At 45.3% G+C, this 24677-nt stretch overlaps 1 protein-coding gene across 2 annotated transcripts in view; it reads right to left on the bottom strand.

The window, feature by feature from the left end:
* Window positions 1-5442: 5442 nt before the first annotated feature.
* AKAP12 (A-kinase anchoring protein 12) overlaps window positions 5443-24677 on the bottom strand; it is a 108791-nt gene continuing 89556 nt past the window's right edge. For both annotated transcript variants that reach the window (XM_052645746.1, XM_052645747.1), the window contains 2 exons: window positions 8148-13077; window positions 5443-7378 (listed from right to left, as the gene is read on the bottom strand). In XM_052645746.1, coding sequence (XP_052501706.1) covers window positions 8156-13077 — 4922 coding nt within the window. In that variant the 3' untranslated portion in view covers window positions 5443-7378; window positions 8148-8155. The remainder of the gene's footprint in view (window positions 7379-8147; window positions 13078-24677) is intronic.

Raw genomic sequence — 24677 nt, 5'->3', positions numbered from 1 at the left:
AGGAGACCCAGGTTCAATCCCTGGGTCGGGAAGATCCCCTGGAGAAGGAAATGGCAACCCACTCCAGTACTCTTGCCTAGAAAATTCCATGGATGGAGGAGCCTCGTGGGCTAAGTCCATGGGGTCGCAAAAAGTCGGACACGACTGAGCGACTTCACTTCTTCACAGTGGTTCTAAAACTTCAGCACATCAGAATCTTCTGGAGGGCTTCATAAAACACACTGTAGAGTATCTGATGTTGAAGCTTTCCAATACTTTGGCCACCTGAAGTGAAGAGCCAACTCATGGGAAAAGACTGATGCTGGGAAAGACTGGAGGGCAAAAGGAGAAGGGAGCCGCAGAGGATGAGATGGTTAGATAGCATCACCTACTCAATGGACATGGATTTGAGCAAACTCAGGGAGATAGTGGAGGACAGAGGAGCCTGGCTGCAGTCCATGGGGCCGCAGAGTCGAACATGACTTAGCGGCTGAACAACAGCAACAACAAAGAGTATTTGATTCAGTCAGTTCAGAGTGGGGCCCAAGAATGTGCACGTTGAACAGGTTCCCAAAAGGGGATGATGGTGATGATGCTAGTAGCAAAATTTGGAGAACCCCGCCGGAGGAGAAGGAGATGACAGAGGATGCGCTGGATGGATGGCATTCAGTGGACCTGAGCTTGAGCAAACTCCAGGAGATAGTGAAGGACAGGGAAGACTGGCGTGCTGCAGCCCATGGGGTCGCAAAGAGCTGGACACGACTGGGTGCCTAAGCACAGCACAGGATTTATTCTAGGCACACTACAGTCATGGGGTTGCAGAGTCGGATGCACCTTAGCAATTGCACAACATTTGTTCTAAAGCTCTCTGTTCTCGTTCTGAATGCCTCTAATCTCTGACCACAGAAAAGAAGGCAGCCAAAGTAATTAAATGCCCCATCTAGTTTTTGAGGAGGCCACCTAGACAATCTTCCTTACTCTAAGAGAGGCAAAGATCTGGCTGGTCATTATAGTGTCCAGGTCTCCCTGTCCAGGGTCCTTTCTGCTACCATCTTTCTGCTTAGGAAATCCTTCCTTGCTGTTAGCCATTTAAATTTATTTCTATGATTTTTTTTTTTTTGATTAGCAAAAGACAAAATAATCCTTTTATCTTTCCATTTAGATGACGATGCCCGGAAACAGACAAAAGTCCGAAGGTAGCCGGCCAGAAAGAACTGGGCACCGGGAAGATGTGCGGTTTAGGGAGCCCTGGGAGAGGCCTTGCGGGCTTGGCCCCTTTCAGCCAGAGCCCCTCCCCCACCTCCACCCTAGGGAGAGGGGCTAGCAGACCGCAGAAACTGAGAAGGCAACAGGGAGAGGAAAGATAAGAAACGCAGATGATGCACGAAAAGAACATTTCTGAAAAAGATGTTTATGGTATTAATATTTCAGAAACAGCAACGTCATTATTCTGAATCTATCAAATTACAACTGTCATCAGGTTGCTTCTGGTGGGTGGTTTTATTAAAACTTTTAATTACTGATGTTAATGTACTATGGTGCATTTTGCTCTCTAGTTTATCAAGCACCCTGCGAAGCACCTAGTCATACATTCTGAAACAAGGAAACTGCTGAGACAGGGTAAGCCTCATCTTTCTTTGCCACCAGTCTGTGCATGAGATTTCTAAGCAATGTCGTAGGGTTATTTTCTCCCTTCTGTTCCTTCCAGGGCAGAGAGAGGACAGAAGAGCTGTTGATGTCTGTCTTTTTCTAAAACCCATATATCCAGCTACTGATCCTGCATTTTCCCTTGGGAATCTCATAGGACTCTCAAATTGAACATTTTCCAAGCAAATATCATTGCCCACCTCGACCCTTTTCAGTGTGTGTCAGTGGCTCAATTGTGTCTGACTCTTTGAGACCTCATGGACTGTAGCTCACCAGGCTCCTCTATCCATGGGCTCTTCCAGGCAAGAATACTGGAATGGGTTGCCATTTCCTTCTCCAGGGAATCTTCCAGACCCAGGGATCGAACCCAGTCTCCTGTATTGTAGGCAGATTCTTTACCATCTCAGCCACCAGGGAAGCTCATGTACCCATGTCGGTTTCTGACTTGACATCCAGGTTGGCAATGCAGAAACTTCATTCTTTTTTTCAAGGCTTGTCATTTAATTTGGGGAAGGGATTGAAGGATTTTTGTTTTTGTGTGGGTTTTGTTTGATTGGTTTGTTTTTGTTCTTAGTCACGCTGCACAACTTGCAGGATATTAGTTCCCCAATCAGGGATTGAACCTCAGCCACCGCAGTGAAAGCGCCAAGTCCTAACCACTGGACCACCAGAGAATTCCCCAGAAACTTCATTCTTCACACCACGCTATTCCAACAGTTAACCAGGTATTGTGTCCTGTTAAATTCATTTCCTAACCATCTCTTGATTTCCCCCATACCTCTCCAAGCCAAAGTGTCATTAGTTTAATATACTCCCCTAACAGCAACCCACTCCAGTATTCTTGCCTGGGAAATCCCACGGACAGAGGAGCCTGATGTGATGCAGTCCATGTGTTCAAAGAGCCAGACACGACTTAGTGACTAAATAATTATCTCTTGCTAGCTGGTGATGATGATGGTGGTGGTGATGATAGCTGTTACTATAGTAACATGTTAGCTAGTCTCCTCCTAACCTCTGGTCTAAAATTCTCGAGTAGCAATTCTCTAGAAGCATTGGCATTTTAGGTAGAAACTTCCTTTTTTAAGAAGGGTTGTCCTGGGCCTTGCAGGATCACAAGTATCTTTGGTCCCAACTCATTAACACTCTAACCATTAACCACACCCCTAAGACCCTAACCAAAACTCGACAGGGGAGTGGGGTAGATTCCCAACACTGCCTTGGGAATCATAGGAGAGCATCTCTTCTCTGTTAAAACTAGTAAGTAACAGTTTAGTTTAAATCCAACTCTTTAAAATGGTCCACTGGCCAATGCAGCCGTACCCTTTCCATAAAGCCTTTACAAGGAACTCTGTGTCCAGGTTTCAAGTCCTAAAGAAAACCCCATCTGCTTTTCCCGGAATTACGAGAGCTTCTGAGGCTAACAAGCATAATTAGTATCTAACACAATGTGGCTTTTAAGTTAGCCTAATGTATTCTCCTTGTGCTTGTTAATTATACGAGGTTATTTGGGAGTTTTAGAACAAACAAGAAAAAGCAGAGAGGTGAGTTAGTGCTAGGACTTAGCAAACCATATTCTGTTGTTGGAAAATAACATATTGAGTCCTAATTTCATCATTTAGGAAATATTATTCCAACTCTGGTTTCCAAATATGAATACTATCTATAGGCAAGTTTCTCTTAAGGTTGGATGTAATACTTCTCTTGTGTTAAAATTTTTCATGTCAACAAGAAATAGGAAAATATGCAAAAAGTCACGAGATTGCTTTGGATACTGTACAGATGGGGGCTTCCTTGGTAAAGCTCAGCAGGTAAAGAATCCGCCTGCAGTGCAGGAGACTCAGGTTCAGTCCCTGGGTTGGGAAGATCCTCTGGAAGAGGGCATGGCAACCCACTCCAGTATTCTTGCCTGGAGAATCCCATCCTGGTGGGCTACGGTCCATGGGGTTGCAAGTTGACTGAATCAACTTGGCATGCACTATACAGATGCCTGTAATATTTAAACATCAAAAAAGTGTGTGTGTGTGGGGGGGGGGGTGATTTCTAAGCTGTGACAGCACTTAAAAAAAACAGTCATGATTATATTCACTACAATGCCATCTCTAAGTCCTGGTCACCTTAGCTACAATCTGTGTGATCACATAAGGACTGGTGATCTATATCTCAATTTTCTCATTTATAAAAGGAGGGCCAAGTCATTTACCTAATTCCAGCGATATACCATAGGGGTGGAGATGGTAAGGAACTTGGTGGTAAGGAGGAACTTGCATTTGTACAAAAATTGTGCCAGGCTGCCCAGCAGATTCGTCCCTAGAATCACATTAGAAGTGCAGTCATGTGACACCATCAATAGGATATGGATTGCCAAGGGGGCTTCCTGGTGGCTCAGAGGGTAAAGCGTCTGCTTGCAGTGCGGGAGACCCAGGTTCGATCGAAGATCCCCTGGAGGAGGAAATGGCAACCCACTCCGGTATTCTTGCCTGGAGAATTCCATGGACAGAGGAGACTGGCAGGCTACAGTCCACGGGGTCGTAAAGTCAGACACCAACCACTGAGTGACTCCCTTTTCTTCCTTCCATGTGACACTGGTCACATTCAGGTGCCAACCTCTTCCTGGGAATCCTTGCACTGTGCCCCTTTCCTTTCGTATTGTCACATAAGGGTTTTCTAACTCTGGTTCTGGTTCCCGGTTGGGATTTCAGAGTGTGGCTATCCAAAAACCGCATAAAACTGTGCTCATTTGTGGGGTTGGAGGTCAGCCAGAGGCTTAATGAGCGTCTAATCAAAGGAGTCCCTAACCCGAAAAGCTTAAGAATCACTGAAGAGATTTCTGTGCACTCGTACAGTCCCAGGAAGCTCTGTGGACAGTGTCGCAAGGGATGATTAAGTATAGTTAAAAGTAGAAGTGAAATGCGTGATGAATCTCAGGACAGTAAAGAACAATCAAAATTGAATTAAGGTGAAATTACAGAAAGAAAATCCATGGTATTTAATTAGGTTGTATTTTATTTAGATAAATGAAAAATCTGCATCCCCCCCACAAACAGAAGTAAGAATCAAATATTGTCTCAGATTAAAGGAAAACTGCTAAGCTTGAAGCTTACACTGAAAGCTAACATTTCCAGCCCTTCAATATCTCAAAGGAAAATATCGGAACAAAGTTATCTGTGTGGCAGAGAGAGGCAACTCGGGTGTACCATTAGCAAAAGAACCTGAGGGGGAACATTTTATATTCCTCAAGTATAAGAAATGGCAAGAGTGTACAAGTCTTGCATTCCTTTCTATTGTACATGGCTCCGTAGCAATGCAAAAATTAGCAAAGTTTAGGCACTTGCTCCAACTTCTGCAGTTTGCATTTGATGCTTAAGGACTTCACAACTTAACAGCAGCTTTAAAATTATAATACAGAATTGTATGTCATGCTACTGTTAATAGCATTCCTCCTGTTAATAAAACAATGATGCTTAACGGACACAGGTACAGAACTTGAACGGGAGTAACCCAGGGCACATCAAAAGACCACAGTCACCAAGCAACTGCCACTGAAAACCCAACAGTGATGGCTAGAATGACCTGGCCAAGACCAAATGCCAGTAGGATGAGTGGCAGGATGGAATTTAAACCCCCCAAAATGATCATTATAAACTACACAAATCTTTAATCTGTTCAAAACAGCACAAACCTTCTTCCTGCCATAGAAAGGAAGTCAGTCAATAATTAGAAGTCAAATGAACTCCTTAAAAACTGCTGTCATCTCCAAATTTCAGTTATCTTCAGAAATTGACACCAGTGTTTAGGTTTTTTTTTTTTTTTAAGTCTCAAGCTGGCAAAAGAAAGATCTTCAGATCAGAGGGTGTTTTTCAATTTGGAGATTTTAAAGTTTAGTAATTAAGCACAAGTGGCTATTAAATGTGCAAATAACTCCTAAAAGGATATTAAATGTTCTCCAACTGCAAGGCCATATGCTCTTAGCATGAGGGGTTATTTCTAATATGGCCAATTTTTTTTTTTTTTTGGTAATCAGATTTGTTGGTTTATGAGAAACTACTTTCCAGTTTTAACAGCCAACTGTCTTTTGGCTAAAAAAAAAAAAAAAGGACTATTCTAGTTTTGCTTGAGTGTTATGCTTTAAAATAATTTAATCGGCAGTTGAAATTTAAGTTCTCAAACTGGAGTACTGAGTTTACGTAAAATTTAAGAAGTGTATACACCAGACCGGTTCTCTACCCATGAAAAAGTAGAAACTCTCCAGTAGATAGGGGATGGTCCTGTGTGTGTAGCAATTGTCTGACAGAATCTTTTGTATATTAGCAAGAACTAGAAATCATTTTGACACTTAAAGAATTTTTTCCAAGATTCCTGTTAGGAAAGGCATTCTTACTGCTAAGACTTAAAATGTCTTTCTAGAGACATTTGTCATTAACACGTATTAACAAAGAAAACTAACTTTTTCAGGAAGCACCACCAGATGGTAGCATTGTTTCAGTACCTTCAATCTGAAAAGCTCCTGGTTTATTTCAGCGGAGGCCTCTCTGCCCTTGACTTGACTTCTCCTAATCTGAAACTTAAACCGACGTAAAGCAGTGACCCTGTAGTGACAATAGAAAGTTCTAGCTTCTCTGCTTTTCGGATGCAGTAAACATAGGGCTCAGGCTTCCTATTATCTAAGAAATCCAGCAAATCTAAGTGAAGCAAATGTTTTATTGAAATCAGTTGTTAAATCACAATTTATCCAAACGAACATAATGCTACATTGTTCTTAAAAGAGTGGGCACAAATATGGCACAGATAACAATCCAGCATCTATCAAAATACCATTTGTAAAGACTCTGACTTATTTCGTGCTGTGTGTGAATGGGGGTCCAGCATGTAAGGTCGACTCAAAAGCAGTCAATTCTTTTCTTGCTAATATGAAAACATTTCACTACTTTGCCTCAAAATGAAAGTACACGCATCCGTCCAAACAACCGTAACAATTAGGAGAAAAGACTCCGACTTAATCTGCTCCTGAAAAAAACTTCCTTCCAACCTCCACCCAGGGGCTAGGAAGAAAAATTTCCCAGTAACAATGGGACATTCTGTATGTCTCCCCCAAAACCCCCGCAAAAATAAAAAAAAAAGAAAAACACCTTTTATTTTTAGCATACTATGCATAATAGGAAAGTGACCTATTTCAGAGTGATACTGAACATGGAACCTAATCCTTAGTGAATTTTAAAAGAGGTGGAGCTTCTGATCAGGAATGTTATTTCTAGAGAGCTGTTTTCAAAGGCTGTAACTGAGGCAGCAGAAAGCTTCCCGAGACTTCACCGTGGCCGCATGCCCCGTCGTATAATAAGGGATAGATACAAAAGGAATTGCACTACGCTGTACATTTCCTTAGATGTTAAGAAAAAAAAAAACTATACAATAGATACAGAAGGAGGGTTACTTGAATCATACATATAAATACATAAAGAATGATACTCCAGTTTGAGAAGCAGAACCAAGAATTGCCAAATCCAGTTCCGGGCTAAGAACTGAGGACCTTGAATCAGAAACAGTATATGGTACCGAGGGAAAATGTCAGTGTGGTCTTGACGAGAGGAAGTGTTATCTGGCTATAGCTCCCGATGAAGCCTCAGGATTGTCAGGGATTCTCGGGAAATGAGCAGTTGACATGTTTGTTCTTCTGTTTCCAAAGGTCTCGTCAGCAGCATTCCATTTCTTCCCCTACTTGTCTTCACATTCTGGTCTTGCAAGTACACAATTGTAACTGTGGAAGGAAGTTAGAATCAAAAGTAAATGAAATCTGCTTTTCCTCTCTCATTTCTGCAATAGCACTAAGAGTTGTGAGATGCGGCCAGTGGGAACCCTGGTGAAAACCACAGGCTGAACTCCGTAGGAAAGAAGCATGGTGAGGGGGTCCATGATACAATGTCCTTTGCTGCTGAGTGGGCCAAAAAGTTCATTCGGGTTTTTCCATAAGATGTTCCAGAAAAACCCAAACGAACTTTTTGGCCAACCCATACCCAAACAGCAGTAGTTAGGCTCTCATATGCACTGGAAATGTTTTTAAAGTGCTTGTCACTATGCTGGAAGAAATCAATATTTTTCCCAGAGAGCTATAAATTACATTTCAAGCAGCAGCGTATAAACCTACTTTGGACTTCTAGTTATTTTTTTAAAAATGCAACAAACTGGTTGGTATGGTGCTGAGTGAGCACAACATATTTCTTATGTCCTCGGGCCAAACACATACACAAATGCACACTTGTGTGCACACACACAGGCCTCTTTATTTTCTTAGAAAGCAGTCATACTGGGGGTAAAACGAAGTCACTACTCTTAGGACATCAGTAAGACTGAAGAGTATGTCAATGAGAAAAAGGAAACTAACCTGGGTCTCCTAGTCTGGTTGATGGTTATTTCCCCAGATGTAGGTTCGCCGTAAAATCCTTATTATCTAAACTCATAACAAATCTTCCATCTGAATGGGGGGTGGGGGGATGAAGGGGGAAATTTTAAAAAAAAAAGTTACTTACGTGATGTTTTAGGATTCCGTGGGCTTGGGTTTCGCCAGATCTCTCTCTTGGTTCTGTGTCTCCTCCTGTGTTTGTATTTTCATCTCTTTTTCTGACTCGCTCTGCACTTTTTCCTCCTGGCTGTCTCCCTTCTCTTTTAGTTTGGGTCCATTTGTATCTAGGGACTCTTTGGTCGAGCCTCCCGAGGCCTCAGCATCCTCTGGGGTTGAGGTTTGGTTTCCAGGGTCACCGGCAGCATCACCTTTTTCATCTTCTCGGGATTCAAATGGTGACTTCTTTCTTTCTCCAAACCCGGCATTGCCGTCATCTTTCAGCACAGACTCTGTTTCAGGGATTTCTCTCTTTTTCTGGGAAGGGAGAGCTACCTCTTCAAGCCGCTGGTCTTCTACCCTGGAACCTTCTATGCTAGTGGCCGCCACCTTCTTTGAAGCTTCAATCGCATCTTTGCAAACGCTGAGATGCGCGTGTTCCCCAGTGCTTAGTGGGGACTCATCTTTGGCTTCTACGGCTTGTGTTTCGTCCACCGGGCAGGCCTGAGGTTCACTTTCTTCTTTCTCCGTTTTCTGCCCAGCTTCCTGGCTGTCGACTTCTGCCAGTTCAGCCTGGGTCTGGACATCGGTGGCCATTTCTTCAGTACTCCCCAAACGGTCAACGGCTGTCTGAATCACGCTCTGTACAAGTCTGCAGCTCTCCTTCTCAAGTTTCAAAATCTCACTTTCCGCCTTGCCGTCTTCCTCTCCTGCGTTGCTCTCTCTGCCTTCCTGACCACCAGCCTGCTTGCCGTCTCCACCCAACTCCCGTTTCTGTGACACGGTTTCGTCTCCTTCCAGGTCAGCGCTGATGCCTTTTCCAGGCGTAATAGATACTATCGTCGGTATTGATTCTGCTTGAGACTCAGTCCCTATGGATGCCACATCTTCTTCCCCAGGCTGGGCAGGAAACTCTTCATCTTTTTCTGAGGACTCTTCTTCCAGTACTAGATGAGCTTCTGCAGATTTCAAAGCCTCGGTTGTTTCTACAATCTTGATAGCTTCTCCTAAGACCTTCTCCTCCACGGCTGCAGCTATCAGAGTTAATGCTGCCTCAGAGCTTTGAACTGAGATTCCCGTGCATGCCTCTTCCTCGGAAGCCAGCAGGGGAGAACTTCCTTCAAAACTGACGACTTCCTTTTCCCCGTCGATGATGGTGACGTTCACTGTCTGAACCAGTTGCTTACTGAGCTCTTCACATACGGCCACAGCTGGTTCGTGCTCACGTTTCTCTTCATTCCCTTCAGTTGCCTCCACTTCCACAGTCTCCCTTTTCCCTTCAACTGCCATCTCTCTCTCTGCTGGGGTTGGAAGAAACTTAGCAGGACTCTGGAGTTCTATATTTTCATTCTCTTGAAATTCAACTTTCTTAGTAACATCCTCCTCAAGGACAACTTCAGTTATCTTTTTCTCAGTTATTTCTGTGTCGGCAGACACGGCAAGTCCTTCCATGGATGGTTCTTCTTTGGCTTCCTCGTCAGAGCACTGGCCAGTCTCTTGAATGACCTCAGTCTTTGAAAGGATGGCTACAGTCTCCACTGTTCCCTCCTCTTCATCCGTGTGTTCTAGACCCTCTGCCATCTTTGAAGACCTTTGCTCCTGCGACTGAAAATCAGAAGATGCTGCAGGCAGCTCTTTCAGTGCAGGAGGCACCTCGCCTTCGGGGACCTGGGACTGAGTGCTAGCTGGAACCTCACCATCTTCACGGACATCCATGATCTTGTCTGGCTGGCTTAGATTTGAAGTGTCAAGATCTGCTACTGGGGTGCTTCCATTGGTCTCACTGTCCGTGAGGGTTTCAGCTGAGTCAGGAGCAACAGCCTGCTCTGGGGCAGTCTCTGGTTCTACCCCAGTCCCGGTTTCAGCCAGACAAGTGCTTGCCAGCTCCCCGGCCTCTGCACTGTCTGTGCCTGGAGGAACTTCTCCCAAGCTTTCCACGGTGGCCTCTCCAACCACCTTCTCCTGTGTCAAAGTCTCAGTTTCAGTACCTTGGACAAGCACTTTGGATGCTACGTCCATCATTTCCTTCAGATTTAGGGCCTGAGAACCCTCCTCGGCCTCTTCCACTTTCTCCAGGATTTTTGCTTGTCCTTTCTGGATGGCGTCATCTGGCAGCTGTGACTCTTCTCTAACTTTTTCTGCAACGGCCTGCAGCACCTCTTGGGTCCTTCTCGCCTGGTCCTCTGCGTCAGGCACGCCGCCCTCCACCTCTTGCACTGGTGTCGCCTCCTCGGTGGTGTCTGGAGAGTCGGTTAACTGAGAGACAGCGGAAACCATGTCGGTGGTTTCTTCCGCACCAGAGGCCTCTGTGGTTTCGGCGGCTGTCACAGCTTCCGAGGTTAATTCCACCTCGCTGGCCATCGTGTCGTCACCGGCCTCCTGGACCTCTGGCAGTGCTTTGGTAACGATGGGGGTTTCCTCTGCGACGACTTCTCTTTCAAGCACCTCCTCGCTTGGTGGTGTGGCTTCGCCTTCGGCTTGTTCCAGCGGTTCTATCACCGAAGCCGAGATCCAGGAGGGCGCCCTTTCTTCGATGTTGGTAATGGCCCTTGTCCCGTCCACGACAGCCACCGACACGGTGTGAACCAGGCTCTTACTGAGCTCCTCTGACACGTCGACATCCACCTGCTTCTGCTCGGGTCCCTCCTGGCTCTTGGGGGCTTGCTGGACTTCGGTTTTCTCTCTTTCCACCGCGTCGTATTCAGACAGAGGGACCACGGCTGGGATGTCCGCATCGTCCTCATTGGCCTCCGCTGGCCCCGCCTCTTCGACGGCAGCTGGCTCCTGCTTCCCATCTGGCCTTTTCTTCCTTCGCCCGGGAATAAACTTCCGGATGGAAACCCAGGACTCTTCTTTCCCAGGCTCAGCCTCTGAGGCTGCATGTTCTGCGCCAGACCCAGCTACAGAGTCTTCACTTCTCTCTTCCAGTTTTGACTTCGATTTTTTTCTCGAGGTGACCAGTCTTTTAAAGGTCTCCCAGGTGGAGACGCCCTCCCCTTCGGACGGGCTGCCGGCCGGCTCGGGTGAGGAGCTTCCTGGCGGTTGCTCGTGGTCCTGGGAACCGGCAGCGGCCGCCTCCGGGCCCGGCTCCTTGTCCTTCCCAGCCTCCTCTGCTCTCTGGCTGTCCCCTCCGAGAGGTTTCGGCCCTGCTTCATCATCGGAGGAGGATGCTTTTCTGGCTCTCTTCTTGGATGACCCCACGCAAATCAGGGCTTCCCAGGACACGGAGGTGTCGACCTTGCGTTTGGGCTCCTCGGGCTTAGGCTCCTCTCCGTTCCCTTTGGCCTCTTCCTGCACTTCAGAGGCCGCGCTCTCCGTGGAGGACAGGGTGGCGCTTTTGACTTTGTCTGCCTCGTCCTCCTTATCGCTTTCAGAGAGCCTTCGCACGCGTTTCTTGGGCGTCACCATCTTTTTGAAAGACGCCCAGGGGGTGACACCACCTTCCCTCTTCTTCTCCCCGTCGGAAGTGGTCCCTTCTTCCACCTCCCCCTCCTGGCCCGGGGCCTCGGCCACCTCTTTCTCCAGACAGGTAATCTCCTCGGGCTCTTCTGGAGACGAGGCTGAGCTCTCGCCGCCCTTCGGTTCGTCTGGACTGTCGGGAGAATCCACGGAGGCTGGGGGCTGCTCCCCGGACTCCTCGTCGCCGCCTCGTTTCCCTTTCTGTTTCTTTCCAGAGAGCTTTTTCAAGCCGGTGCTCGTGAACAGTTTCTTCAAAGGGCTTCCCTGCACCCTAATTCTCTCCTGCGAGGACAGCATTTCGGCCTCCCTCACGGTGCCCTCGGGGGGCGTGGACGGCGATTTTGCCTCCCCGCTGAGCTCGGTTGCCTGGGAGTGCTCCCGGCTCAGGGCGCCCGCATCTTCCTCCGTCTTCAGCATCTCGGCCGACTCGGCTTCTGGAAGGTCGGTGCTCGTCTCGCTCGACTTTTCGGGCGGCGAGAGCTCCACTGTTTCTTCCGCTTCGGTTTTCGGCTCTTCCTGGTCCTTCTCTACAGTGCTAACGTGGACTTCGGCGACAATCTCGACCTTTTCATCAAACACTTCAGTTGCTAACGGGGCTGGTTTCTCTTCAGGAGGTGCCTGCACTTGGTCTTCAGGGGGCAGCTCCACTTTTTCATACTCGGCTGACAGCCTGGCATCCTGGGTGCTCTCGGGAGCCTCCTGGGCAGGTGGCTGCTCGCAGGACTCTTCCATCTTCTCATTTTCTTCGGCTTTTTCTGGCTCCTGTTCCTTTTTCTTCTCGGAAGCCTCCAGCTCCTCCTCCCGGGGCTTCCTGAAGCTGGTCTTTTTGCGCCAGCCGGCCCAGCCTTGAGTGAAGAATTTTCTGAAGGGCGAGGCGGTTTCGCTGGCCACGGGACTAGTCGGGGAGTCTGCAGGTCTGGCGGGTTCCTTCTCTTGTTTCTCTTCTCCTTCATCTTTGCCTTCCTCAGCTGCTTGACCAGACTCGGTCTGAAGGGAGATTTCCGTGGAGCTCTGCTCACGTCGGGGCGCCTCTTCGGGTTTCTCGGTGGACTGTTTCAGCTCACCGTCTTTGGGTGTCGCATCCCCCGGCTCGCGGCTGGGCTCCGGGTGGTCGCCAGCCCCGTCGGACTCACCTGCCCCTTCACTTTCATCCTTCTTGACGGTGAGGAGCTGCACGCTGTCAGACTTCTCGGTCTTATCCTTTTTCACGGTGAATTTGAAGCCGACAAACTTGAACACCTTCTTAAATCCCACGTCATTAGCCTGGGGCTCAGGGGGTTGCATCAGCTCATCCACGCTGCTTTCCGAGGCAGGGATCGGTTCCATCATCTCAGGTATTTCCTCCTTTCCCTCCTTCGTGATGTCCTGAACCACCGCTGAGTTAGCAGCCATCTCTTTGTCTGAGTCCCTTTCACTCACATCTTCAGATTCTCTTTGTCCAACTATTAACAGAAAGAGGGGGTGGTGGGGAAGAAAAAGATAGACATGATTATAATTCAAAATATTAAATATTTAAAAACCATGACCAGTGAATACTTTAACAGTCCAGCAATTCCAAGATCAAGATCAGGTAAGGGTCTTACCAGCATCTGTAAATTTCAACAGGTTAGGCAGCTTTCAAATGATCTTTTAAAATTCAGGTTCAAAGGTACTACTCTGGCTCTTTCTGTTCCTTTTAGAGGGAAAGTTAACAAATTCAACTAGCAAAAAAAAAAAAATTAGTTATGGGTAAGAGGCCACAGCATCACTGAGGGTCCTGAGCTGCAACAAAAGATCGTGCATGACCCAAAGAAGACCTTGCATGCCACAACTAAGATCAGGCACACCAAATAAATAACTAAAAAATGTTTTTAAAAAAGACAATAGGGGAACCATTTTTACAGATGAAGTTTGAAACCAAAGCAAGGAAACTATTTGATTGGCTACAGCTTAAGCGGTTACCTTATTTGAGAATGCCCAGTTGGCTGTTTGTCAACAGACTTAGGGAAAAAAGACTCATTCAGTCAAGGATCGAAAGATGCGAAAACTTTTGGGTGAAACGTTGTCAGCACACCTACAGTTTTAGAGTATCAACACACAGGTGACTTCATTTCAAAAGGAACAACTTCCTTTACAATGGAGAAATCTTCCAGGCACTGCCATAACCAAGCCATCAGAATTAACATCCCCAATAACAGGATAAAAGCATGACTGTTGTCATGCTTCCTGATATGAGGCACTGAGAAGGCCAGTAAGTCACCTACATAGTACTCCTGACAAAAGTGTTTAACAGAACAAAATCATGTGAAAATAGTCAGACAGCAGCCCACAATGAAGAACATTCTATAAAATAACTAGCCTGGACTGAAGTATCAATGTCGCAAAAGACAAAAATCAAACATAAATACAAATGGATGTCTACAAATAACTTTCAAATAGACTAAGGAGAGAGAATGAGGGGGTAGGGAGAAGAGGAGAGAGAGGAAGAAAGAGCATGAGATAAAAATCAGTGAATGGTGACTTTGGTCACATGTATAGGGGTGCTTATTCTATTTTTTCTGTAGGTTTATATTCTAAAACTTGTTGGGGGTTAAAGAAGCTAGTCAATGCGATTTAATAAAGGGTGGGATGTGCTAAATCTAAAAAATTAAGAAACCTAACAACCAGAGATGCCAGGCGTGGACCTCAGTTGGATATTTGTTAGAGCAAGTCAGCTCAGTGACACTTCTGGATCTTCCTGGGAGAATGATTTGAGATTAGAGGCGACGCATTTTTACCAAAATGAACTGAAATGAAAGGGTAGAAATTCTGACTGAAAAAGAAAACAGGCTACCAAACAGTCTATATACTATGACCTCACTTTGGTTTAAAAACTCTGTCTCTCTCACACACACACACACCGTTCACATATGACTTCTGGAGGATGAACATGTAATATACTTTAGTTTTACTTGTCCAAATTTTTAAAATTTCCTACTTAGTATTGCTATTGTTTGCTTTTCTAGTTAGTATTACTTTATTTTTTTGGGGGGGGGGGCCTCCAAAATCACTGCAGATGGTGACTGCAGCCATGAAATTAAAAGATGCTTGCTCCTTGGAAGAAAAGCTATGACCAATCTAGACAGCTTATTAAAAAGCAAAGACATTACTTTGCCAACAAAGGTCCATCTAGTCAAAGCTATGGTTTTTCTAGTAGTCACATATGGATGTGAGAGTTGGACTATAAAGAAAAATGAGTGCTGAAGAATTGATGCTTTTAACTGTGGTGTTGCAGAAGACTCTTGACAGTCCCTTGGACTGCAAGGAGATCTAACCAGTCCATCCTAAAGGAAATCCATCCTGAATATTTATTGGAAGGACTCATGCTGAAGCTGAAGCTCCAATACTTTGTGAAGAACTGACTCATTGGAAAAGACCCTGATGCTGGGAAAAATTGAAGGCAGGAGGAGAAGAGGAAGACAGAGGATGAGATGGCTGGATGATATCACTGACTCAATGGACATGAGTTTGAGCATGCTCTGGGAGATGGTGAAGGACACGGAAGCCTGGCGTGCTTCGGTCCATGGGGTCGCTAAGAGTCAGACACAGCTGAGCAACTGAACTGAACTGATTGCTTTCTGTAATAAATAAAAACGTCAATTAAAACTGACACACAAAAAGGTCCCAATAATGTTGTAACAATTTACCAGTTTAGATACCAGTGCTTGGAACATAGCAATAAGTATTTGAAATACAGAAATTCTTTGGAAATACAGAAACAATTTGCATCTCCAAATCCATCATCCAATTTACATCATCTTATTTTTCCATGAAAATAATTTTATTCTTTATGTGAAATATTACTAACTTATGTCTACAAATTTCCATCAGAGTATTTATTGGGTTTGATTTTGAAAGTGAAGCCTAGAAAGTTCCATGAAAAACTGTCCTAAGCACCACCCAACTAAAGACCACAGTCCTTTTCGAACATGCTTTATACTGTGCCATATGTGCTATACCCTAGGGGCTTCCCGGGTAACTCAGCTGGTAGAGAATTTGCCTGCAGTGCGGGAGACCTGGGTTCGATCCCTGGGTTGGGAAGATCCCCTGGAGAAGGAAGTGGCAACCCATTCCAGTATTCTTGCCTGGAAAATTCCATGGACAGAGGAGCCTGGTGGGCTACAGTCCATGGGGTTGCAAAGAGTGCGAGGACACAACTTTGTGACTAAGCACACACGCCCGCACACACCTTACCCACAACAGGTTCTTTTCCCCTTGCTTTTTCTTTTCTAACATGACCAGGTTTTTTGGATAGTCCCAGATAATGATCGCAGCCCTGATCATCTGGGCTGCTGCTTCTGCCGAGAGGAAGGAGAGATACCAAGGAGGTGCTCTAGCCGTAACCGCGCGCCATAGGGGTGGGTGGGGCCTTGTGACAGTGCCTCGGTTGTCTCTGTAAGAGTTTTGAGAATCAGGCAATTCTCACTTTTTTCTCATTGATATCAGTCAGAATCTAAAGCAGCATTAGAAAAACATAAATAAAACCAAAATGAACATCTTAACTATTAAAAATTTTTTTTGTGGGGGGCGCTGCACCACGCAGGCAGGATCTCAGTTCCCCGAACAGGTACTGAACCTAGGCCAAGGCAAGGAAAGCCTGAATCCCAACCTCTAGGCTACCAGGGAACTCCCCAAACCGAACATTTTAAATAGACATTTTAGGAAGAGAAATGAGTTTGATTAATTTCAAGTGCTCTTCTTAAAGGGTAGTTTTTCCTTTTCTTTTTCTTAAGAAAAAGAATCACTTTAACAAACAAATCCTAAACTCTAGTTAATGACATGCATACTTGAAGTGTTCAGGAGTAAAGCATACTGATACCTGCAACTTACTTTAAAACACATAAAAAAGAAGTAAGATGCGGGTTTCCCTGGGGCTCAGGGGTAAAGAATCTGCCTGCCAGTGCAGGAGACACAGGTTTGATCCCTGGTTCGGGAACAGCCCACAGGCCACGGAGCAATCAAGCCCATGTGCCTCAACTATTCAGTCTGTACTCTAGAGCCTGGGAACTGCAACTGTGGAGCCCTGGAACCTCAACTACTGAAGCCCGTGCGCCCTGGAGCCCGTGCTCCATAACAAAAGAAGCCACCACAATGAGAAGCCCATGCACTATAGAATAGCCCCCACTTGCTGCAACTCGAGAAAAGCTGATGCATCAAAGAAGACCCAATAAATAAATAAATAATTTTAAAAAAAGATGGATTCATGAATGGGTGGAGGGATGGAGGTTATGATTAGGCAAGATGGTAAATGTTAATTATAATACCTTAAAATTTTTTCATAAATAAATTTGGGGGAAGCTCCCTTGGTGATAAAAAATCACTTGAAAATACACATTGGTGACCAACTTTAGATTTTATAAACAATAAAGGAAAAATTACAGCCCACATTAAATATTGAGGCAAATATCCCAAGAGAAAGAAAAATCCAGACATATGTGACAGACTGTCCAACCTACCCAACCCTGACATTCTTTTAAGTCAGAATCTTCTAGGAACACTCTCTCTTCATTATTTTTTAAAAAGTATGTATAATTTTATGAAATAAGAAGAAAATGCTCTAAGTTTTCATTTGTTCCTATTATAAATCAGCTCTTAAAGTCTAAAAATTCTTGAAGTTAAGTGGATTTCCATAAACTACTATACAATTTTTCCCAATTATAAAAGCATACTCACAAGAGAACTTTCTGCAAATGCTTTGAATGCAACACAAGAGATGTGACCTTCTTTTTTTTAAAGGTGGATGGTATCACTGGAAATATACTGGAGAAAAAAGTCAAACCCCAATAATAAACTCTATTCTACTATAATTTTACTAGCAACACATACACATATAACTTTCCTGCCAGCAAGTGTGAGGTAAAAATACTTATTAACTAACCTCTCCAGAAACCACTAAAAAATGTAGAGACACTCTGCTAACAAAGTGGGAGACAGCAGGTGTTATACACATCATTTCTGCCCTACTTCCCCACTCCATGCTTCTAATCTGCATTTCAATCCAAAACACTTCTTATAAAACTCTGGGATGATTGGAATGTTTACAGTTAAAACTTGGGAGGCAAAGAAGAACAGCAGCCAACTGGCAGAACAAAATCGCTATTGAAGGTTCTGTTATAGCCTAGAAATGTTCACATGTTCTTGTTAGAGTGATATATGGCTGGACCCAGTAAAAAGAAGAGTATTTAGGATCACAGGAAATTTTTTAAAATCCTAACAGGTCTGCAGTCTCTTTTGACCTAACTGATCCTAGGAACTACTACTGTTAGAACAATCTTCCAGATTGGGAAGGGCCCCTGCGGACCCAGATGGTACCTCTCTGCTTTCTGCACAAGGCTGGACAAACCCAACTCCACTTGCCTTCCGCTCCAGCTGGACCTGTACAGTCCTTACAGAGAGGCCCCATTCCACTACCCCCCTGTGATCACATCAGGAAGGTAAGGTTTCAAAATTCCCTAAGGATTCCAGGACCTATAGGATAATCTAAACTACCTAGCCTGCCAGCCAAGGCTTCAATTATGTTCTAACACATAAGCCAATTAAAAAAAAATTTTATTGGATACATGTATGTGTAACTGACTTGCTTTGCTGTACACCTGAAACCAACACAACATTGTAAATCAACTATATTCCAGTAAAAAATAAGCCAACTTTGATCTCAGGCTTGCAATTCAGAGGTCTGGAACCAGACACATACCACGTGTGACCACGTGGCTGCCCACTCAACTGGAAGTGAGACCTAGATCCATTTTCACAAGCTCGTTTGGTATTTCTTGGCCATCACGGCACATGCCGCAGCCCAAGTGGCAAGGCCCCTTCCATCCTGTTCAGCACCCCCAGGTTCGCTCAGCTTGCCTCTGGGCTCTCCAGTACGGGCAACTTGTGATTTTTTTGGAGGGGGGACCTGTACTGTTTTCTACCTCGCCTCCCACCCACCTCCCAGACAAAGACCTTCCCAGGGGACCCCACGCTGCACAATCTTTACCCCAACCTTGACCACCATTTCTTCTATGAGTTGTCTTCCCGGAGGTGCCCCTTTCTGGCAAGAAGCAACCTGCAGCCTGGGGCCTCCCTCACGCTGAGGTTGTTTTTCACTCTCCAATTTAGATGCTCGCTGTGGGAGAGGAGGGTTTGGGCGCCTGTTCCACAGGCCCCAGGGGAAGCCCTGCCCCTCGGGGGCCTTGGCAAACCCAGTGGAGCCCAGAAGATGGTTCTGTAGCCCTGGGCATGCAGGCATCCTGGGATGTCCCTTCCTAACACCACCCCTTTCACCACCACCAACGCGCGCTCCCGGGTCAGCGGTTTGATCAGAGCAAAGAGGAAGGATGGAAACCCACACACCGCTCTAACCGCCCCGTTACGGGGCGCTCCACGCGATCCTGCCCTCTGGACGCAGGGCGAACCGCCACTGGGGGCGCGGGGCGCGCGCTACTCACAGCAGAGGCTGCTCCACCAGGGCATGGCGCGCGCCACTGACCAGCAGGGGCAGGCCGACAGAGGCCCTGGAGGCCCAGCCGTCTGCCCCCGGCTGCCCCATCGCTGGATGGAGACTGGCTGCCGACTCCGAGCCGCGCCGCTGACGAGGGCGCCCCCTCGGGGCCGCCTCGCGCGTCACAGAGGGCGCAGCCCCCTCGCCAGCCTGCGAGGGGCCACCCCCCCACCATCACCCACACCGGGGGTCCCTCCTCCAATTCAAGCACACTCAAAACAAACTCCAGCACACACACCAAAAACCCGCCAGATCTCCCCAGCCAGAGGCGCCCAAACCTCACTGTCGCTGCATTCCCGAACCACCCCTCTCTCTTATCCATACTACGTCTTCCAGTAGTTGATACAAAACCCACACTGCCTAACAGAGGCCCGGGGCGTGGCAGGGATCCCTGCATGGGTTGGTTTGGTGGTTCAGTTCAGTCGCTCAGTCGTGTCCGACTCTTCGCGACCCCACGGACCACAGCACGCTAGGCCTCCCTGTCCATCACCAACTCCCGGAGTTTACCCAAACTCATGTCCATCGAGTTGGTGCTGCCATCTAACCATCTCATCTTCTGTCGTCCCCTTCTCTTCCTGCCCTCAATCTTTCCCAGCATCAGGGTCTTTTCAAATGAGTCAGCTCTTCGCATCAGGTGGCCAAAGGATTGGGAGTTTGTCAGCTGCACCATCAGTCCTTCCAATGAACACTCAGGACTGATCTCCTTTAGGGTGGACTGATTGGATCTTCTTGCAGTCCAAGGGACTCTCAAGAATCTTCTCCAACACCACAGTTCAAAGCATCAATTCTTCTGTACTCAGCTTTCTTTATAGTCCAGCTCTCACATCCATACATGACTACTGGAAAAACCATAGCCTTGATAAGACGGGCCTTTGTTGGCAAAGCAATGTCTCTGCTTTGGTGGTAAGTGCTTTCATTTCCTGAATATTAAAATCAAAAGTGAGGACCTCGTGCAGGTTCCCATTATCAAGCTATCACTTCCAACCATAAAGCCTTAGAGCTGAAAGGTAGAAGTCACCTGGTCCCTCCAACTGGTTTTGTTTGTTCAGTGGCTAAATTGTGTCCAACTCGGTGACTAGGACTGCAGCATGCCAGGCTTCCTCGTCCTTCACTATCTCCCGGAGTTTGCTCAAATTCATGTCCACTGAGTTGGTAATGCCATCTAACCATCTCATCCTCTGCTGCCCCCTTCTCCTCCTGCCCTCAATCTTTCCCATGCTTTGGCCACCTGATATGAAAAGCCAACTCAATGGAAAAGACCAACTGGTTTACAGGGAAATAAACTGACTTCAAAAATGGTTGTGGGAAATGCAAAATGGTACAGCCACTTTGGAAGACAGTGGGGCAGTGTCTTGCAAAATTAAACATGCCCTTACCATTTGATCTAGCAATCCTGCTTCTTGGTTTTTACCCAAATATCCTTGGTATTTACTCATACCCACATTTGGTATGAGTTGTAACCACGTTCATACAAGAACCTGCCGGTGGGCATTTCTAGCAGCTTTATTCCTAACTGCAAAAACCTGGAAGCAACCAAGATAAGATGTTCTTCATTGAGTAAATGGATAAATAAGCTAGTATATCCAGGCAATGAAATATTATTCAGCACTAACGATGAGCTAGCAAATGAAGACATGGAGGAACCATATGACTAAGTGAAACAGGCCAATCTGAAAAGGCTACACACTGTACAATTCCAACTGCATGACATTCTGGGAAAGGCCAATTTGTGGAGACAATAAAAAGATCAGTGCTGCCAGAGGTGGGGAGGAGGGTGGGATGAACAGGCAGAGGACAGAGGACTTTTTCAGGACAGTGAAACTATTCTGCATGATACCCCAACACAGATGCACTTCATCATATATTTGTTCAAACCCACAGAATGTACACACCAAGAGAGAACTCTAATGTAAACAAGGGACTCTGGGTCATGATGATGCCAAGCAGGCCGAGGATGGTAACAAATGTCCCACTCTGGTGAAGGGTGTTGATAATGGGAGGGACTATGCTTGGGCGGGGGATAAGGAATGTACAGATACCCTCTGTATTTTCCACTCATCACTGCTGCAAACCTAAGACTGCTCTAAGAAATTATTATTATTTTTTACAATATTATTGTAAATATATATATTGTATATATTACAACAACAATATAAAATATTATTATTTATTATTTTTTACAAAATAATAAACAAAGTTTGTCTTTAATATTTTTTTTCTTTTTAGTTTTGGCCTGAAAACTCAGTTTCAGCATGTGGGATCAAGTTCCCTGACCAAGGATTAAACCTGGGTCCCCTGCATCAGGAACATGGAGTCTTAGCCACTGGACCACTAGGGAAGTCCCCAGAGTTTGTTGTTTATTTATTTATTTATTTAGTCTTTCTAAAAGAAAAATAAATCCTGTGAACTTTCAAAGCATTTAAATTCTTATTCTCCATATGTCATTAATTGTAAGTGTTATAATTTATAGATGCCACTTATGATAAGAAGAAGTATTTAGACATACCAACAAAGGTCCGTCTAGTCAAGGCTATGGTTTTTCCAGTGGTCATGTATGGATGTGAGAGTTGGACTGTGAAGAAAGCTGAGTGCCGAAGAATTGATGCTTTTGAACTGTGGTGTTGGAGAAGACTCTTAAGTCTCCCTTGGACTGCAAGGAGATCAGTCCTGGGTGTTCTTTGGAAGGACTGATGCTGCAGCTGAAACTCCAATACTTTGGCCACCTCATGCGAAGAGTTAACTCATTGGAAAAGACTCTGATGCTGGGAGGGATTGGGGGCAGGAGGAGAAGAAGACAGGATGAGATGGCTGGACGGCATCACTGACTCGATGGACATGTTTGGGTGAACTCCGGGAGTTGGTGATGAACAGGGAGGCCTGGCGTGCTACAATTCATGGGGTCGCAAAGAGTTGGACATGACTGAGCGACTGAACTGAAATGAACATCTAAAGAAACTACTGCTGTATGTCTGATGTGGACAGCAGTTCAAATTCTATTTCAGAATAATAAGCAGTTTTTTTCATGGTTACAGTCATAGTTTAAAAAAAGAAAGAACACATATATCCTACTGACTCTTCTGACCCAGATAATGGTTCAGAAGATCACCTGAGCACACCTGTAACTTATGTCATCTTGTACATCAACTCTACTTCAATGATAAAAAAAAATTAAAGATTGCCTGACCATCATTTCGTCACTTTGTCAAGGTAAAGACTGGATAAAGGAAGAACCAATGGGAGCTAAATGGAGGAGGGGCAGTGGGGAGAGTTAGGCAGGATATTTACATGCCTAATAGTTGAAAGGATGGAGAAATCGGACAACTTAACATCAACCTATGAGGGACAGATGGACACTGTCTATAATACCCTCAGGAAGACACAATGTCACGTGTGGCGAAGGATGCACAACCTAAATTCAATTAACAGAAAACACACACAAAAGGAGGGTGTTAGAAGCGGGAAGAGGACTACATGCTTTGAACATGTCAATATCTAAAAGACAAAGGCTACACAAATGTTCCAGATTAAAAGAGGCCAAAGAGATGAGGACATCACACCTGAGGCTGGATCTTGTAACGCTAAAGGGGACATTATTAAATAACTGACAAGATTGGAAAAAAATGGCAGACTATATAAGTCTTGTGACAATGCAAATATCTGACATTAATAATGGTATTATGGTTACTACAGGAAATATCTCTATTCTTAGGAAATAGGCACTGAAGCATTTAGGAGTGAAGAACCATGATGTGTGTAACTTACTCTCAAATGGTTCAGAAAGCTTCACATCTCATACTTAACAGGAACCTGGATGCTGCTTTAAAAAAAACTATTTACCTGGCTGCTCTGGGTCTTAGTTGAAGCATGTGGGATCCTTAGCTGTGGCGTGTGGGATCTAGTTCCCTGACTAGCGATCGAACCCGGGCCACCTGCGTTGGGAGCTCGGGGTCTTAACCACTAGAATACCAGGGAAGTCCTTGTATGCTGCTTGTTTCTTTTTGGTTTGCTGGGTCTTCATTGCTGTGAAAACCTCTCTCTAGTCGCCGTGAGGGCTTTTCTCTGTGGTGGTGTCTCTTGTCACGAAGCACAGCCTCTAGGGTGTGCAAACTTCAGGAGTTGTGGCTCCCAGGCTCAAGAGCACAGGGTCAATAGTTATGGCTTGCAGCCTGAGTTGCTCCAAGGCATGTGAGATCCTCCCGGATCAGGGATCGAACTCGTGTTTCCTGTGTTGGCAGGTGGATTCTTTACCACTGAGCCAGGGAAACCACTGTATGCAATTTTTTCTTTGTTTTCCAACTAGATGAAAAGAGTAAATAATGAAGCAAATGAGACAAAATGTTAAGAAGTGAATTTAGGTAAAAGGTACATAATGTGCCCTGAACTATTTTTAATTTTGTTTCTTTCTCTAAGTTGTTTTAAACACTCAGAAGAATAAACAAGTGCAGATGACTAATAAAAATAAAACAACAAAAATGGAGAGGGTAATGGTTCACACTCCTGGCTCCTTGCCTCACGCGATATACTATAAGACAAATTTTTATCAATGATTAAGTAACCGCCAAATTCTTCTCCCACCTCTCAAAGAAGAGGATTCAGGTAGAAAGGAAGGGGATCAAAGACCAGAAGTTCTGGAGACAGACTGGTGGTTCCATTTGAGCTGCACCACTTACTAGCACTGGGTCCTTGGGCACAATTCTTGAAGTTTTTGTCCTCAGCGTCCTCACCTATAACATGGGTGCCCTGAACGACTCCCTGAAAAGGCTAGTTAGGAGGGTAACACATAAAAATAAAACAAAAGCCATTAGAATGGCTTTTTTTTTTTTTGCTTTATTGTTTTCCTCAGAAGTTTTAATTACTTTTTACCAATTCCAAGTCATCTATATAATTTGCTGAAGATTTAAAAATACAGAAAATTGGGAGTAACATCCATAAGACAATGTCCAGCAGTAACTGTTGAAAGTATTAGTCGCTCAGTCATGTCTGACTCTTCGCAACCCCACAGACTGAAGCCCGCCAGGCTCCCGAGTCCATGGAATTCTCTAGGTGAGAATACTGGAGTGGGTTGCCATTCCCTTCTCCAAGGGATCTTCCTGACCAGGGATTAAACCCGGGTCTCCCACGTTGCAGGCAGACTCTTTACCACCAGGGGATGGTGGCTCATTATCTGAGCCATGAGGGAATGTCCAGTGATAATCATTATTAATATCTGTATTTCCTTCTGGATAAATTATTTAAGTCTTCAAATGGTTGCATTTTTATGTCTCCTTGTTTTTAGACAATTTCTGTTGGTTCCATTTTTCCTTATTGCACTCGTGTATGAAGTCATTGTCCAAACCAAGGAAGGAGCTTTTGAACAGAAGAGGGCAGTCATGAGCAGCCTTCAGCTCTCCAGAACTGGTAGCCTTGAGACACTCCTAGACCTTCAGGACCACGAGATGCTATGGAAACCATCAATACATCAAGTTCAGCTGCTCTTTAAAGTTCCGCGAAGTCGAATGCCACATCGCACCTGTTTTTATCTCTTTGACTCCCGACACA

Source organism: Budorcas taxicolor, chromosome 9 (assembly GCF_023091745.1).
Source record: "Budorcas taxicolor isolate Tak-1 chromosome 9, Takin1.1, whole genome shotgun sequence".
In the NCBI taxonomy this organism is placed as follows: domain Eukaryota; kingdom Metazoa; phylum Chordata; class Mammalia; order Artiodactyla; family Bovidae; genus Budorcas; species Budorcas taxicolor.
This window is presented reverse-complemented; position numbering and strand designations above follow the sequence as displayed.